General features: G+C 40.4%; 1 protein-coding gene across 1 annotated transcript in view; it reads left to right on the top strand.

Annotated features, from left to right (window-relative positions):
* Positions 1-19,199, top strand: part of CDH11 (cadherin 11) — a 142,147-nt gene that overhangs the window by 99,816 nt on the left and 23,132 nt on the right. The window contains exons 4-8 of the mRNA XM_022555917.2: positions 263-557; positions 3,777-3,896; positions 5,730-5,897; positions 8,932-9,119; positions 15,676-15,929. Coding sequence (XP_022411625.1) covers positions 263-557; positions 3,777-3,896; positions 5,730-5,897; positions 8,932-9,119; positions 15,676-15,929 — 1,025 coding nt within the window. The remainder of the gene's footprint in view (positions 1-262; positions 558-3,776; positions 3,897-5,729; positions 5,898-8,931; positions 9,120-15,675; positions 15,930-19,199) is intronic.

The following is a 19,199-nucleotide window of genomic DNA, read 5'->3' as shown; positions in this document are numbered from 1 at the left end:
GAGAGTGGGAGGGACAACACGAATCTTAAAATTTAAAAATGTTTGGACCCTGGCTTCACTGCTCCCCAGCTGTGTGACCTTGGCCAAGACAATTATCTCCTCTAAGATTACATTTCTTGATTTGTAAAATGGGGTGAGAACATCTCGCTCTCAGTGTGTGTGTGTATGTAAACAGTGTATTGTCTCAACAGCATGTAAGTGTGTCTCTACCTCCCCAGTGCATCTGTCAAGGAATTACAAATCTCGATTTCTCTTTTCCTAGCTTCATTCCGATATTGACTCTGGTGATGGGAACATTAAATACATTCTCTCAGGTGAAGGAGCTGGAACCATTTTTGTGATTGATGACAAATCAGGGAACATTCATGCTACCAAGACATTGGACCGAGAGGAGAGAGCCCAGTACACGCTGATGGCTCAGGCGGTGGACAGGGACACCAACCGGCCCCTGGAGCCGCCATCAGAATTCATCGTCAAGGTCCAGGACATTAATGACAACCCTCCCGAGTTCTTACACGAGACCTATCATGCCAACGTGCCTGAGAGGTCCAACGTGGGTACGTAAGGGCAGGGGAGGGCGGACCCACTCCACCTGCAGGCCTGGTGTCTCTGTGGGTGGGCAGGCTGGTGCCTATTCTCCCAAATCAGGAAGTAGAATTTATGCTGTATCTTCTATGGTAGAATAACAAACAAAAAAATTTCATATATGTAGCTGACGTTTCAAATATTTTAAATTGCCCTGAGGTTTTAAACTCTAAGCTTACAAAATATGAGGAGGTGTGGAAGAGTAGGAAAGACGTAATCAAATCCATGTCATCCTGGCCCTGGTGCTTATTAACCTTGTGACTGGGAATCAGTTGCATCTGTTCTCTTAGCCTGAGTTTCTCCTCTGTAAAACGGGGATAAAAGTTTCTAATCATGCAGGATTAGAAATAACATACATCTGGTCACTAGTGCATGTTGGTGTTCAATAAGTAATAGCAGTATTTGTGCCATGTAGGCACCATGCTAATTAATGATTTACATGCAGTATTGCATTTAATCTTGGCAGTGACTCATCTTTGCAACGAGGTAGGTCCTATTGAAAATATTTTGCAGATGGGAAACCCAAGCTAGAAACAGGTTAATGAATTTATTCAAGGTCATCTGAGCTATTAAGTCAATCCAGAATATATATCTAACCATGACACTATGTCATCACCTGTTAGAATAATTCAGAAGCAGCTATGTCTTTTATCATGCATAAAGACACATCACATTGTTAGAGGACAATTCTGTGAATGATTTATTCAACTAGCTACCTTCTCCTGGCAGTAACCTTTGTTTGGCTTTATAGAATGCATGTAGTTGTGGTCTTTTGAGAAGCATGCCTCATATTAAGAAGGATTTGTTTTTCAGACAATGATCAGAGCTGTACTAATCAGGGAGTGAGCATGCTTACGCGAATCAGAGATTTAAAGTTCCCATGAGGACTTCCCTGGTGGCGCAGTGGTTGAGAATCCGCCTGCCAATGCAGGGGACACGGGTTTGAGCCCTGGTCAGGGAAGATCCCACATGCCACGGAGCAACTAAGCCCGTGTGCCACAACTACTGAGCCTGTGCTCTAGAGCCCGCGAGCCACAACTACTGAGCCCGCATGCCACAGCTACTGAAGCCCGTACGCCTAGAGCCCGTGCTCCAGAACAAGAGAAGCCACCGCAATGAGAAACCTGCACACCACAATGAAGAGTAGCCCCCGCTCGCTGCAACTAGAGAAAGCCTGTGCACAGCAACGAAGACCCAATGCAACCAAAAATAAATAAATACATTTAAAAAAAATAATAAAGTTCCCATGAACGTAAGGATCATCAGGGCCATTTTACAGATGAGGAAACTAAGCATCAAGATTGGGAATCAGTTTGCTCAAGAGTGTTAGATACAGAAATGACTCTACAACTCTAAGCTCCTTCCATTCTGCATATAGAACTTTTGATGCTAAAAAAAATTGTCCCCTTCTTCTCCTCCAGCTAAAGTCAAACCCTTCTCATACTTTATGAAAACCCAGCTGAGCCTTTTCTGCCTTCTTCTCTTCCCTTTGCCCTGCCCAATTCTTTAGTTTCTCAGTATTCACCTGGGGACTTTAATGAGAAATAGCAGACATCAAATAAATCAGTAAATAGGGGACAGCAGTGTCAGCAGCTGAGCCAGGGGACAAAGGCCAGCCATCATACATGATGCTCTAGGGGAATTTTCATTGATCCCACCTCTTGGGGCAGCTTGGTGCTTAAGGAGTAACATCAGACTTTGCATCATGGCCTATGAGAGTAGAGTCTGCTGCCAGACAGCACTGGGTTAGAATCATGGCTGTGCCTCTGACGAGCCAGGTCAACCCAGACAACATCTTACATCTTTCTCAGTTTTTGTTTTGTCATCTATACAATGAGGATAATGTAAACTCTAATGCGAGTTAAACAACATAGATGTAAAATACAAAGAGTTGTGATGAACTTAGTGGATTCCTCGAAGCATAAAAAATAATACTTTCCCTAGCTCTACCATGAAGGTAGAGAATAGAGCTTATTAACTCCCTTATAAATCTCCACTACTTAGAATAGTGCCTAGTTATGTGGGAAATGCTCAGAAAAAAGTTATTTGTACGAAAAAATGAATTACAGAAAAAAAAGTGAGATTTATTTTTATGCCATGTGAAAATCACTGACAGCCTTGTAAATTAAAGGGTTGTCAGAGGCTGTGTAAATGGACTCCCTTGCCTTTCACATAGAACCTGGCCCCTCTGCTGAAACTGTCTCGGAAAGCACTTGGGTTTGGTTGTTTGCTGGGTAGAGGTTAGACTCCTGACTCTGGCAATAACCCACTCTGAAAAATAGGTTGCAAAACTTCCTACCTGTCATACTAAGTACCTCACAAGCACAGTGAATGTAAAAACACCCAGCAGAGGGGCAGAATACATGGAACATGCCCCAAACAATGCCTGGCACAGAGGAATTCTATCATAACCAGCTCTCTCCCTTGAGCATCTCCCCTGCCCCATTCTGAAGCCCAGCATTTCATGCCCTCAGATACTTGTGACCATCAGGGAACAGAGGTTTTTTCTAGGAAAAACTGAATCCCATCTTCCTTCAATTCCCTGGTTTCCTTCCATTGCGACCCACAAATGCTTGCCTTAGATCTCACCAGATGTCTACTGGTGGTTTCTGTTATATGACTGCCAGACCTGTTAGAGATGGGAAGATGCAATTTTCATGCCAGTAGGGAACAACATTCTGTACAATATTTATAGCCATCAATTAATTAAAATGTAGTATTAGCAGCCATTTTATTACATGCAAAGCAACAATAAAATGATGTATTTATTGCTCTGCTACAGATGGAGGACTGCACTCTGTCCTTTCAAGAAAAGCAATTCATCATTAATTATCCTTTATTATACTATTTGGGAAGATTTTTATTTAATTATTTGATATACTGAACATTCCAGTTGCATGGGTCTTAGAATGTTTTTGCAATAATGTTCATATTATTATTTTAACTACTAAGTATAGCAGGATGTACTATGAATATAGAAAATTCATTTTTAAGCTATGGGAATTAAACAAAAAGGAAGGGAGAGAGGGAGGGAAGGAGGTTATTTTTGCATCTCAACCCCGGAAAATGAAAGCATGTTGAATAATTTTGGGGCTCTCCTCAGTTTTTAATCTTAAGATAAAACTTTGCAAACTAGAATATAATTTGAAAAGCTGAGGGACTGTTGCTAATGACTGTATTTCACTTTTAAGGAACATCAGTAATCCAGGTGACAGCTTCAGACGCAGACGACCCCACCTACGGAAACAGTGCCAAGTTAGTGTACAGTATCCTGGAAGGACAACCCTACTTTTCAGTCGAAGCACAGACAGGTACCGTGGAATGGCATTGCGATTTGCGACACATTGTGAATAAGGAGTCCAGGCCTGCTCACTAAAACTTATTTGAGTCCTAGTTTTCTAAAATATAAAAAGGGCCACCTAACAAGACTATTGTGAGGATTAGATACTGTCTGTATTGCACCGTGTCACAGTAATAAATATAATCTTAGATGCAACTTTTCTCTTAAAATCAGATCTTAAAATTCAACTTAAGAATTTATCTTAAAGTATGTTTTATCATAAAATTCAACTGTGGATCCAAATTAAGAGACCACAGGACTTGAAGACTGGTATGAAAACTGGCAGCTCTCAAAGCCAGGGCTGGGGATGGTGGGGGTGGGAACTGATGCTAACGTGTGTCTGGGAGGAGGCATATCCCCAACCTCCTCCACTGTGCTTAGATTCCCAGCGGCGTTAGCATCCAAGAAGGAGGCTCTGCAAATTCCATACAGAAAACAAACAGCAAACCGAAAGAGTGAACAAATACAAACAACCAAAACCCACGCCAAAATGTTTCACTCCATTTGTACCAAATTTGATCCTAGGATCCTTTTATTAGAATAAACACTAAAGTCCTGTGAACCTGCTAGTCCACGATATTATACCCCAAACTCATTTCTTTTTTTCCACAATATACCCCCATGTGTTTGAAAGATGTTTACAAACAATCCGCTTTTATTATTATAGTTAAAATTTATCAAATATATATGTTTATATGTATATATATAGCCTGCCAATCAGATACTTTGCCCACTTATTGAATATAACTTCCACTTACCTATGTAATCATTTATTTGTAGCCTCTTTGCTTCAGATCACAATTTATGGGGCTACTTGCTATGATTTCATCAAAGGCATTTACCAATTAATTTTGCCAATTAATTTTCAGATTAACCAAGGATAAATGTGGGATTTCATATGGATTTTTGAGATGTTAAAATCGCTGGAAGGACTCCAGTTGCAACTTTCGTGTCTCAGGGACTCATAGTTAAGAACCACCCATTTGAACCCACCAAATTGTTTAACAGACAAGAAAAACGAGGCTCAGTGAGTTCAAGGATGTTGCTGAGAAACATACAAACGTCAGGGTCAGAAAAGGATAAGGGCTTAAAGCTTCCACAGCACTCTCTTATATTTCCAGTATAAATGTTACCATATCTACAGACAGAAAAAGCTTGAATATGTTCCCAAAAGATTTAAGTGAGCATGGTTTCCACACCAATAATGTGCTAATATCCAGAGATGATGTAGAATTCAATTACTAACGTATCATTGTTTCCAGTGATAGCGGATAGTAGATAGTGTGTGTTTGTATAAGCATTGTATATATTTTTAACCCATTTGGTATACACTTAAAAAAAATTAATATTAACATTTTAATATATCGCCTTCTACTTTTAACTTAATATGGACCATAGAAATGTTTCTAAGAATTGCACGCAGGCATAGATAGTCAAAAGATTCTGCTGGCAGTCCAAAAGCATGGGTTTGTTACTGATGTTCATGCAGTGCGTCCTCAAATATATCAGTCTTTAGGATCTTTAAGTGTCACACCTGAGAAGGGTGAGGTTATTACTTGCATTTACAGTACAACATATGAAACATAAAATTTTAATGCTATATTAATAATTATGACAATTTGCTAGAAAATATATCTACATGATGCTCCAGGTATGGCTACTTTTGATGATAACTGCCATGTTTGAGTGACTCTTCTGTGAGGGCAGATGCTGTTCTATTCATCTTTGCTTCCCCTGTGCCTAGATCGTTTTTGTTATAATGTTATCAATGAATATCTGTGATGTTCCCTGCTCACCTGTCCAGGTATCATCAGAACAGCCCTTCCCAATATGGACAGGGAAGCTAAGGAGGAGTACCACGTGGTGATCCAGGCCAAGGACATGGGTGGACACATGGGTGGACTCTCAGGGACAACCAAAGTGACGATCACACTGACTGATGTCAATGACAACCCACCAAAGTTTCCACAGAGTAAGTAGGTGGGCTTGGCTTTCACTTTCCAATGGTGCCACAGCCAACTCTTCTCTGACCCATTCCTGCTGTACTCAACTTTCCAGAAGAAATCTAGACAAATGGAGGCTCTTTATATCATTCTTGCAAAAAACAAGACAATAAAAAACTTAAGTGGAGGACAACAAAGAACTTAAGTGGAGTAACGACAACAAAAAACTTAAGTGGAGGAGAGGTAGTGGGAGAAAGTGGAGACATAAAATGTTCTACAACCCTGGGAACAGAAAATCCATTTTGCTAGGTGTTCATGATGTGATGTAGTAATTAATTAACCTTTCTCTGTCTCAGTGTTCTCATTTCTAACCTGGATATGTAATAGTACCTGAATCAGTTATCTATTGCTACCTAACAAACTGCCCCAAATCTTGTGGTTTAAAACAATTATAATCATTTATTTTTGTCATGAGTTTGCAATTTGGGCAAAACCTGAAGGAGGCAGCTTGTTTCTGTTTCCATAGCATCAACTGGCACAGTTTGGGGCTGGAAGATCTACTTCCAAGATGGCTCAGTCACATGGCTGGCAAGTTACTGTTGGCTGTTGGTTCCCCTTCATATCAGCCTCAAAGGAGTGGCTTGGATAGGTTCTAAAAGTGAAGAGAGCCCCAAGGACACCAAGCAGAAACTGTATTGCGTATTGTGACCTAGCTTCAGAAATCTCATAGCATCATTTCTACTGTAGTCATAAGACAGCCCAAATGTAAGTGGAGTTCTTGTAGACCCCACCTTTCAAGGGAAGGACTGTTAAAGTCACGTTGAAAGAAAAGCATGTGGGCTTGGAGATACTGTTTGGACTATTTTTGCAAAATACAATCTTCCACAGGGCTCAATTAATAGGATGTTGTTAGAACTAAATGAGCTAGTGTAAAATCTTACAATGTTATCTGGCATAAGTTGTCAACAAATGTTAGCCATTATTACCAGTATTATCTAGGGGATTATGGTCCTTCTACAAAACTGATAGGCTTGCAACAGGAAATAAAAGAAAAAATGATTTGAAAGGTCATTATTAATCATTATAATTACAACAACTACCATCCTTTAATGAATAGTTACTACTATTACAGATCTCTACAAGAGCCTCCATTTTACAGATAAAACTGAGTTCCATGAAGGGTGCAGTAACTTGCCTGAAGGATATGGCAAAGCCAGATTTTGTACACAAATCTGGTTATGTGTACATTATAAGTATAGACAGAGGTACAGTGTGATCGTAATGATGCTGCCGCTGCTAGTTCACGGGGAGTTCACCATGAAAGTGTCTTCTTCATTAATGAGGAGAGTAGCTGGTAGAGACTGTGAGTTTATTGCCAGAGAGATGGCACTTTTTATAAATGAGAGAACAGGGAAGGCCACCAAGTAGGGCCCCAGAAAGGCACCATGCATGGTCACTCAAAGGAATCCAAAGACAACAATCTATGCAAGGGAGATATTGAGATAGAGGATTACAAGGCAACAGCCAGTTCTCATAAAGTCACCAAAGAGTTGAAGACTGCCTTGCCTGGTCAGCCACAAGGTTCAGCATCTCCAATAAGCGTAAGCCTTAAGAAACTGCATGCTCCGTTATCCACTCTAAAGCTGGCTGGTATGCTGGATGCAAAAGGCCATGCAGGACTATTGGCAGGTAGTGATTAATGCCCTTGCTCACGTACAATCATAGGGTAAAGTTACATCACTACTGTGAAGATACCAGGTTTACAGCTATGAACTTGACGAAGACTGGGAGTAGGTTTTTCTAAACCTTCATGTAAACTGGTAATTATCTGCAGAGACTCCCACCTCCTACTTGTCCTCTATCATGGAGGGCATGGTGTGTTTAAGTTAAATATGGGTCTGAACCGAAAGTATTCACAGCCAAACAATATATTGGGTTGGCCGAAAAGTTCATTCAGATTTTTCTAAAAGATGTTATGGAAAAACCCAAACGAACTTTCTGGCCAACCCAATAGATAAATGCAGACAGAGTATTAGAACTGATAAAATCCACATAAGGGGAAACTAAAGCTTAAAGAGCTTAAGTAACTTGCCCAAGACCACTTGGCTTAAAAGTGGTAGAGGCCAGGTTTCCAACCCTTGCTTCTCTACGTTGTTTCGCAGAGAATATTTCTGAATTGTGATAATGCAAATAAGATTATCTCAAATCTCACTTCTCTACTGAAAACCTTTCAGTGGCTTCCCACCAAGTTTAAGGAAAACCTGAAGTCTTTTCCATCTCCTGCAATGCCCTTTGTGCACAGTTGGGCCCCAGCCTCCCTATATACCCTTACCTCCTACCAGAAGGCTGCAGTCACACTTGTGGTCTTGCTGTTCTGTATGTATTCACTGTGTTCCCACTTCAGGGGTTTCTGCAATTTGCTGTTTGCTTTGTTTATAATTTTTATCCCCAGGTATTCACATGATTTGTCTGGCCCAGTGAGAAGCTTTTCCATATAAGGTATCAGTTAATCGAATGGTGAAGGAGGTAAAGTAAGAAGAGTCAGATATACAGCTGGAAGGATCATGACCATGAAGGATACAACTTGCATTTGACTTTAAAATAAATATGGAGCTACGGAAGGCTTTTAAACAGGGAAGGGTGTTCTTTTTCTGGGCACCTGGCAGTGCCACATGTGCGCCTTAGAATTAACTTACACTTAGAATTAACAAAGACGTAAAAAGAAGTTTTGATTTTTTTGAATGTGTGGAGATATACATGGCTCTCCATCAGTTCCTGATGGGAAATGTAACTGGGCATTGTTTTCCTCTCTCACATGTGACGGGTGACCCCACCCTACCACCCTGGACCCTGATATTGTTTCATCATCCTTTGCAGAAAACATTTCTTTGACAAGCAAGCCATGTGGCGTCCTCCTCCCATCCATTCACTTCTTTCATGTTTTCAATCAATAGAAAGTTCAATGTCAAACCCTTTGAGAAATTTATTGAGATTCAATGAAATCTAAAGTCTTACAGCTGCCAAATAAAAGGGAAAATAAAAATAGATGTCTTCTTCTTCTAGGCGTATACCAGATGTCTGTGTCAGAAGCAGCTGTACCCGGGGAGGAAGTGGGAAGAGTGAAGGCTAAAGACCCAGACATTGGAGAAAATGGCTTAGTCACATACAATATAGTTGATGGAGATGGGATGGAATTGTTTGAAATCACAACGGACTATGAAACACAGGAGGGTGTGGTGAAACTGAAAAAGGTGAGTTAGGGTGAGGAATCAGATGTGGCAGTGCTGTGGCCTGCCTTGCCGAGGCACCGCTGTTGGAAACAGGGAGTTGAAGGCTAAAGAAAGGAGAATATGGACAACTGAGGGCTGGACCTGACTCTGCAGTTAAACTCCGAGCTTTGGGGAGATAACAGAACTGTATTCCAGAGGAAGCTGGCAGAAGGGGCCAATGATGCCTGCCTGAGTTTGATGGTTAGTTTTTGTATGATTTGGGGAGTATAGTCAATAATAATGTAATATCTTGGTATGGTGACAGATGACAACTAGACTTACTATTTTGAAATATATAGAAATATCAAATCACTATGTTGTGCACCAGGAACTAGGATGGTATTGTAGGTCAATTATCCTTCAAAAACAAGCAAACAAATAGACTCAGGAAAAAGAGATCAGATATGTGGTTGCCAGAAGTGGGGGGTGGGGGGAGGGGAAGTTGGATGAAGGGGGTCAAAAGGCACAGACTTCCAGTTATAAGATAAATAAGTCCAGGGATGCAATGTACACTGTGATTAATATAATTAACACTGCTGTATGTTATATATGAAAGTTGTTCAGAGAGTGAATCCTTAGAGAGCTCATCAAAAGGAAATTCTTTTTCTTTTTCTTTTGTATCTATATGAGATGATGAATGTTCACTAAACTTATTGTGGTAATAATTTCCTGATGTATGAAAGTCCAATTGTTATGCTATACACCTTAAACTTAGACAGTGCTGTATGTAAATTATATCTCAATAAAACTGGAAAAAAAAGAAGGGGGAGTGATAATACCTGCCCTGAGATTGCTGGTTAGTTCTTATGTGACTTGGCACAGTTTCCCCATGGAAAGAAAGATAGCTAGATAAATCTAGATTTTGGACAGACAGCCCTGAGCATACATGAAGTTCCCTCTTTAGCTCTGCCAAGCTGAGTCTGTTAATATAGGCTCTTTGGAACTTTTCTTATCTCAAACATCCAAGGTCCATTACATTGCTGGGCCTTCTATGAAACTTAAACCAAACCTCTGCTTGATTTTCCCTCAAAATTGAACCTGAGAAGCAATAATAATGGGCCTTCCCTCATAGTCAGCTAAATTGTTGCTAAAAATGTGTCCCTGAGATTAATTCACTACAAAAATGAGATTATTGCTTGTTCTTGTTTGGTTTAAAAAAAATCTAACATTTACTCAATTCTAAATATTGGCCAAAGCCTGAGCCTCTTATAAGCATTCATTTATTTTACATGATAAAAATCATATAAAGTAGATGTTATTATCCCAGTCAGCAATGATACCTCAGTTTAATTATGAGGAGATTGGGGCTCAGACAGATTAAATAATTTGACCCGGTTGTAATCACACAGCTAGTAATTTAAAGACATGGAATTCAAACTTAGTGTATTCTAGAACATCTTCCCACTCAAGACATTTTGCAAATAGACGGACCAGAAAGGGGTTATAGAAGAGAGCCAGATTTGATTCACTTTCAGGTAAAGAAACAGTTACAGTACATTCTAAAACAGTTTTACCCCTGATTTACCACTTGAGAAATCAACATTTCTCCATCATCAAAGTATATGGAGTATTAAATCTGAATTGGATGATGGGATCACCTTGGTTTTAATCAAGTATTCATTTTCAACTTGGTTTTGTAACATGAATATTAAGCTCTTTGGTGTGATGGAAAAGATTGGCCTGGAACACTGATAAAAAAAATTAATTTGAAGAATCAATAAAGAGGCCAGTGGCTGGAGAGGAGGCAAGGGCGGGGTAGAGGGAGATGCCTGGGAGGAATCTTTCAGTAAGGAGAGCAGGGAGAGAGATGTTCTAGGAAGCTGACTTTTCACAGCATAAGGAAGCATTGTTAGGTTTGGGGGAAATCTGAGGGGACCCAAACAAAGAGAAAGTAGAAGTGACTCTGTCATAAAAGAATATGGAAGTCGGGGTGAACTCTGGACACTTGGAAAAGTCAACATTAGTGATGACGAATGGTGTAGCCACAGAAGCCTAATCACCAGCCACAAGGGGCTGGGGTAATCACTTCTGGTTTCTGCTCTGGAAAAGTAGCTGTGTGACTATGTGTAGCATAGAGCTGTCAACTGGCTTTGTTAGTTAACATTTCCGTCCCTCCTGCTTGCCACTGACATATGAGCAGTGACATCAGCAATTCCTGCTTCCCATCCTTTGCTGTTCAAGTAATTGGGTAGTTGGTTATGCTTAGGTTGTCACCTGTTTTCAGTGTATTCAGGGTGTAAACACACACTGTGTCTCTAAAATCTGAAACATGTAAATCACCCCGTGGAACTAACACATCGCACGTGAGCTCTCTGCATATGATTAATTTGCACATTTTCCCCCAATTCAATGTGTTTCTTCTGGGCAAAGGAATAATCTTCTATAAAGCACTGATGTTTAGGTTCAAAACAGAGTAAGATGTTCTTTAATTTGTAAAAGAACGTTTGCTTAAGCTTATAACACAAAGTTCCAGCTGTCCAGCAGGAAAAAATATGGAGAGGTGAATTTAATAGAGTAAAATGATGGATCCTTATAGAAATCATTATATATATGATTTAATAATAGAAAAAGATATAGAGAGATCCGTGAAAATATTTTTGTCTTTAAAAAATATTTTTAATATAGTTTTTTCACTTATTCCTTAATTCATTCAACGTTTTTCTACCAAGAGTTATTGAGTTATTATTATTGGTCAGGCACACCCTTTGTGAGAGGCTGGACATCTAAAACTGAAGAAACAGAGTCCTGGTCACAAGATCACAATTTAACAGGACAGTTAAAAGCAAAAAGACAATTAACATAGAGGGGGTTTTCCCAGCCTTGACACTATTAACATTTCAGGACAGAGAATTCTTTGCTGTAGGGGCAGGGCTGTGCATTGTATGGTGATTAGCAACATCCCTGGCCTCTCCTCACTAGATGTCAGTAAGCACACATCCAGCCCCACCAGTTGTGATACTAAAAATAGCTCTAGACATTACCTAACATACCTGGGGTGAGGTACAGCAAAATCACTCCCCAGCTGAGAAGCAACTGTGATAAAGTATGATACGATCTGTGACTATGGGTCATGAATGACTGCTTACAGGGGGCAGTTCTAGAGCTGAGCCTTCATAGATGAATAGGAAATTACCAGATAGATAAGGAGAGGAAAGGTCAGAGAAAATGAGCTCATGAAGGACTGGTGTTGAGGGAAATAGGACACAGTTAAGAAACTTGCATAAGTTCAGTCTTGAGGGTTTTGAGATGGATACAGTGGGACCAGTTGAAGAAATCTTGTTGGAATGCAAGGGAGGAATTACAAAGACCTGAAGAAGGCAGAAGAGGTAAAGGTGAAGAATTCAAGAGTTATTTAGGAGCTAGCGTCATTCATTTATTGAAGAGCTTAGAAAGCAATAAATATTTCTTGAGTACTCTGTGTCAGACACAGTAGGTGTCAAGATTATAATGGTGCATGAGAGAGAGAAGCTGCCTTCAGGATACTGAGACAATCTCTGTGTGGTTAGCAAAATAAAGATGAGACTTGTAGGTGGCTTGGTAGACTTGGGGAGGAAAATCCAATCGTGCAGCACCTTTGACTGAGTGGGACTCCAATTATCACTGAGAGATCCTGGCACAGTTTCTGAGGTATTTACTTTCAAACAAATAAACTGCCTGTAAAGCAGTGTGAGAACAGCATTAGAAGGCATTTAAAATATTTTTTAAATAATAATTTTAATAAAGCCACTTTTATGCCTGATTATTTCTTTATATTCTCTGTCCACATGTATATAGATGTGGATATGTAACATTTAAAACAGTTGCAGTCATAGGGTGATCTGATTTGTTAACTTAATGGCACATCATAAACATTTTACATGCTGCTATATAATATACATAATTATTTTTAATGACTACATAACATCCCATCCTATTGATGGACCATTATTTCCTTAATAAAATCTCACAGTTGGATTTGGTGTTTTGTGTGTACGTTTCCCATGATTAAATATAACCCCTCTATGATATCTAAACATCATGCTTTTTTTTTTTTTTTTTTTTGCGGTACGCGGGCCTCTTACTGCTGTGGCCTCTCCCGTTGCGGAGCACAGGCTCCGGACGCACAGGGTCAGCGGCCATGGCTCACGGGCCCAGCCGCTCCGCGGTATGTGGGATCTTCCCGGACCGGGGCACGAACCCGCGTCCCCTGTATCGGCAGGCGGACTCTCAACCACTGCGCCACCATGGAAGCCCACATCATGCATTTTTGAATATTGTTCCCTCTGTGATATCTAAACATCATGCATTTTTGAATATTGTTTGTTTGGGTTTTCTGTTGAATTAATCCCCCAGGGAGAATTTTTAGAGGTGGGATTAGTAAACTCAGGGGTATTGAGATTTTTATGGCTTATGTAGTATGTTGCCTCATTTAGCTTTATTTCAACTACTCATAACGTGGATATAAAGGTTCACATGGGAAACTACTTTAAATCCCTTTTGGAAGGAGGCAGGGAATAAATTGTAGGCAAATGCTTAAATGTTGTCCATCCATCAACTCTGCTTCCCATTCAGTCGCAATGATTGGTACATGTGATCACTTGGTATGGTCATTACTGGGCATTGGGGAGGCAAAGATCAACAAGACTCAGTAGAGTCCTTTGGGATGCTCCTCACCTAGCTGGGGTGGGGGATGAGGGACTGCAGATGGGCAACTAAGGGGCCACACAAATCTGTCTGGGGGAGATGGGGAGGACTTCACAAGCCTGGGATGAGCACCAGAAGACAGTAAAGCCTCACCAAACTAGGAAACAGACAAACACTTGCAAAGATCTGGGGACCTTCGCTTGAGATTCAAAAAGTATCAGTCAAACTGCAGCATGACTATACTGGCTTCAACAACAACAAGGCTTTCCAGTGGAAACAATGCTCTGGGTCCTTAGGTATATGTCTAAGCCAAGTTCAAAACTTTCTGTTCTAGGAGAATCAACAGGCTATCTGAGATCAGAAATTTTCTTCTTACCTGGTCTCAGAATATCATATTCATGTTTTAATTTTGTCTAATAATCGCAGAGATTTTTGAGGAATTGCAGCAGTCTCATACCTTCAGCCTATAAATATCATTTCTTTCTGCTGCTCAGTAACCCAGTAAAGGACAAAGATGCTGCTGAGTTCGGAATGACGGAGCAGCTGGTGACACATTTTGCTTCAGGAAAAGGGAGTGTTCTCTGACTCTGGGGAGATGGGGGTGGAAAATGATGGAGAAGGTGTCAAGGGTGTTGAGTGCGTTTAACCTTCCTGAAACTGGAATCACCCTCGGTTTAGAGTGCTGGAGAATTAGGCTAGGACTGAGCCCTAAGATTATATGCCCGTTCAAAATAATACCAGGCACATGATGACAACATGGCAGGCAGATGCTAGCCTTAAAAGACCCAACTCTTTCCAAACATTTGGGAGTTCAGTATCATCCAGAGCGCTAATTAGAAAGTTCTGTTTCCTAGGCAGGAAGGCTTGTTTCTCTTCTATAATTTTACTTGTCACCCTTTACTGATTGATTCATGGAACCTTGTCTCCTTCAGATTTAGGGAGTGCTTACCATCAATTTCTTAATAATGACAGCCATTCAAATGCTGCTTCTTAATATTTTTTCACGTCTGTGTAAAATCTATATTGTTTATAATTGTTTTTCTTTAAATGGACTTGTTTTACATATATGTATTCTTTTAACAGGGAAGTATTCACACTGTACTATATCACTTGCCATAAGTAGGAGGTAACCTAAAAATGAATGCAGTCAAAACAAAACGCTGTCATTACATTCTAGCTAGAGAGTTATATCATAGCTTCTTGAAAGGGAGATCAGGAAGCATAACAGGAATGTTAAAAGTTAGCAGTATACTGAGATGTCCTTGACGTGTTTGGGAATGGAAGAATTGGAAAAGAAATAATAGGATCAGTAATTAGGATAATGTCATTCAAAAACCCACCCACACAAAATTACCCATAAACCACCTTAAGTCAGTGTATGGGTCACTGCTGGTAAGGGTCCCAGACTTTGAGAAATGCTACATGGTCAGAAACTTTAAAAATGAGACTATCAATATGATTAAGCCAGAAGTGTGTATGTGTGGAGGGGAGCAGTCATCTAACAAGACATTGCTTTTTCTTTGCCTGAAATTCATTGACTATTTTTATTACCAAGATTCTTAGTACTTTTCAGGGCTATAACATTTATTTTTGTAAAGTCTTAATTCCTTTCCTTAAATGATTTTAGTGACTGAATTGGGCAGCCTTAGTGTGTTCATAGAATGTGGTTCACTTTCGATGATGTGGTCCTTCTGTGTCTGTCATGCTCCTAGAATTACCCATTAAGCACATTCCAAGTTTCAGCAATTGATTTGTCTGATTTTCTAACCAAATGGCTCAGGTAATTGGATATTGAATAAACACTGATTTTCTCTCTTTGAACAACTATTCATGGTGCCCTATAAAACGATCAGGTTTTTCTTTTCCATTATTCTTTCAAGGAATTTGTTGTCAGTCTTCTCTTCTTTCTTGCCAGCCTGTAGATTTTGAAACCAAAAGAGCATACAGCTTGAAGGTAGAGGCAGCCAACGTGCACATCGACCCAAAGTTCATCAGCAACGGGCCTTTCAAAGACACTGTGACGGTCAAGATTGCAGTGGAAGATGCTGATGAGCCCCCCATGTTCTTGGCCCCGAGTTATATCCACGAAGTCCAAGAAAATGCAGCTGCTGGCACTGTGGTGGGGAGAGTGCATGCCAAAGACCCTGATGCTGCCAATAGCCCGATAAGGTACAGAGAAATTTATTTTTAAAGCCTGGATGGGGAATTCCAGAGGCAAGAGATTTTAGGAAATCCCTATAGGAGCCAGGTCCTTCAGTCTCAAAAAAGGTCCAAGATATCATTCAGTGTAAACAAGATGAAGACTTAGAAGACATGAGTTCTACTCCACCTCTGCACCAACTCTTTGGATAGACTTGTTCAAGCTCCAGAATTTCTGGAGCAGATTTCCCAATGTATACTAGGCGATGTAACCCTAAGCTTTGCCTGTCTCAGAGAACTGTGATGAAGTATAAATAATGATTGTGAAATAATAACAGTAATTCTAATTTATTGAACACCTTCCTATGCTCCAGTTACTGTACTAGGGGTGTCAGATATATAATCCAATTTATCCCCTCAACGTTATTTTCTAGGAATTATTATCTCTTAAATTAAGAGGAAACTGGGGCTCTGCAGGGCAAAGTGACTTAACCAAAGAGACACAGACAGTGAACCGGAGGCTCAGAAGGCAAGCCCTGTCTATCTATCTAACTGCTGAGCACTTTGAAGAGATAACAAAGTGCCCCTCAAATTTAGGATGCTTTTATTATCACAAATATACTTTTGTGACTTAGACAAGAAAGCTAGAAAAGCCATTCAGAACCCTGCCTCCCCCGCTCCCCAACCTGAGCTAATAACCAATGAGATTGACGATGAAGATGAGAGGGTGATGAGAAAGAGGCTGAGAAGGAGGCTTGAGTCACAGATTCAAGGCATGTCCATATAGGGCAGAAATGTAAAGTTGGCTGAAACCTGCCCTGGACTGGATTCTAGCAGGTTTTTTTTTTTCCATGTCCACTCCCCTAATTCCCTTCTTGCCTAGATTCCTTCCTTGGCCTCCTCATGGTCCCCCTGCCCCCGATCTCCCACCTACCTTTCCGTCATCCTGTAGCCAGACTGATTGTTTTAAAATGCACATCCAAACATCACATCATACTTCAGTTAAACAGCAACAATGACAAAAATAATCATTGATCACATTGTTTCTCATTGGCCCCTACTCCAAAATAGTCTCAATTCTCTTACTTGGCTTAAGGCTCTTCTTCGAGCCCCTCCCCCCCAGTTCCTGCTGTGTCCTGCTGGTCTCCTGCTTTTTGTCTTACTCTCCCTTCTCATCAGACTCTCAGTTGCAGCTAGACTGGGCTACTTCCTGTCCTCTTCTAATTCCTGACCTTTGTGTGTTCTTCCTTCTGGTTGGAGATCTCACTCTCATCCTTTCCAGCTTGCTACATGGTACTCATTTTTCCCACCTCCACTTAGGTGCCACCTCCTCTAGGAATTCTTCCAGGGCACCCTAAGATGGATCAAATGCAGCTTCCACCTCACAGCTCTCACCATACATCACAATGACAGCTTACACTGTGTTGTCCCTGGCACAGTCAAAGAGGGCCAGGGGTGTGTCTGTCTAGGTCAGGGGTTAATAAGCTACAGCCCACAGAACAAATCCAGCCTCCATCTACATTTTGAGGGATCTCTATACTGCTTTCCATAATGGCTGCATCTTGAACAGGTATCTGCACTCTCGTGTTCAATGCAGCATTATTCACAACAGCCAAGATATGGAAACAATCTAAATGTTCGTCGACAGACGAATGGATTAAGAAATAGTGAGATATATATATATATATATATATACACACATATATATGTGTATATTATATATATAAAACAGACTATTATTTAGCCTGAAAAAGGAAAATCCTGCCATTGGTGATAACATATGTGAATTTGGAGGATACTGTGCTAAATGAAATAAGCCAGACTCAGAAAGACAAATATAGCATATCACTCATATGTGGAATCTAAAAAAGTCTGACTTATAGAAACAGAGAGTAGAACACTGGTTGCCAGGGGCTAGGGAGTGGGGAAAATGAGGAGATATTGGTCAGCATGGTAACTATAGTTAATAATAATGTACTGTAGACTTGAAATTTGCAAAGAGAGTAGATCTTAAGTGTTCTCACCACACACACACACACACACACACACACACACACACACACACACAGGAAATGGTTGCTGTGTGAGGCAGTGGCTATGTTAATTAGCTTGATTACGGTAATCATTACACAAGGTATACTTATATTAAAACATCATGTTGTACACATTAAATACAGACTTTTTTATTGTCAATCATATTTCAATAAAGCTGAGAAGAAAAGTAAATAGATCTGAGTATGAAAAAAATTGCCATGGACAATGGAGTTTTTCTATTTATACCAAAGAAAATGCTGACAGAGCAGAAGGAAGTCCCAAATGCAAATGCTGTTCAGCTGCCTTTAAGTCTTTGAACATTGCCCCTTTGGGGAGAAAGGAAGGAAATTACCCTTTATTGAGCATCTTCTTGGCCCCAGACGACCCTGCACTAAGTTATTTAAGTTAATCCTCAGACACCCTTGAGGCTGTGATCACTTTAGGGTCCAATAGATGGAAATACTGAGGCTCAAAGAGATGATGTGAATTACCCAAAGTCACATGAACAGTCAGTATTGGAGACTGGATTTTAGTCCAGAGCTGCCTTGAGTCCACTATGAGCGGTTTACTCTCGCTGGGCAGCCACTGATGGAAAGATTTCCCAGGAAGGTTTGAGTACCGTGCTCTCTGTGCAAGAAGATACATCAGGTAACGACTGAGGAACTTGGTAACACCTTTAAACTACTCAAAAATGTTCATGGTGTGAATTTTAAATGAGTTAGCTTTAGCCTAGAATATCAAGGTGCATTAGCAGCTTTTTAGAAGAGTGATGACGTAAAAACACATGGAACAGCTGCTCATTTCCTTGACACCTCGTTATCTCCAAGGATCCACATCTGTGATTGGTTATTTGGGTCATATTTTCAGTGGAAGCTATTCTGTGCATGGAGCCATTTTTCATGTCTATAATTATCCAAAGATGCTCACTATGGCCCTTGAACCAACTCCCCTCACCCACTCAGGTCCTCATTCTTAGAACTGCCAAACAATTCATAGAATAACATTTAAAGGTTTTTATTCAGTGGGTCTCCTAGCCAGACTACCTACTTTCCTGAGTGCTTATCGTCACCTTTAAGGACATTTGTGTTCTTAAACATATGGGTAGGAGGGCCTTATAGTGTCAGCCAAACTCTTAGCTGCTTCGAAATGTTTGCAGCTTTCTTCTCAGACTCTAGCATCAGAGACCTTTTTGTTTACCATTGCCTTCCTGAAATATTCTTTCCTCTTAGCTTCATTGGCAGTAACCTCTTCATGCCTCAGACATAC

Source organism: Delphinapterus leucas, chromosome 20 (assembly GCF_059928025.1).
Source record: "Delphinapterus leucas isolate spDelLeu-1000000601 "Yukka" chromosome 20, BTC_Dleu_Yukka2, whole genome shotgun sequence".
Classification (NCBI taxonomy): Eukaryota; Metazoa; Chordata; class Mammalia; order Artiodactyla; family Monodontidae; genus Delphinapterus; species Delphinapterus leucas.
Note: the sequence above shows the minus strand (reverse complement) of the source record. Positions and strands in the feature narration are given on the sequence as shown.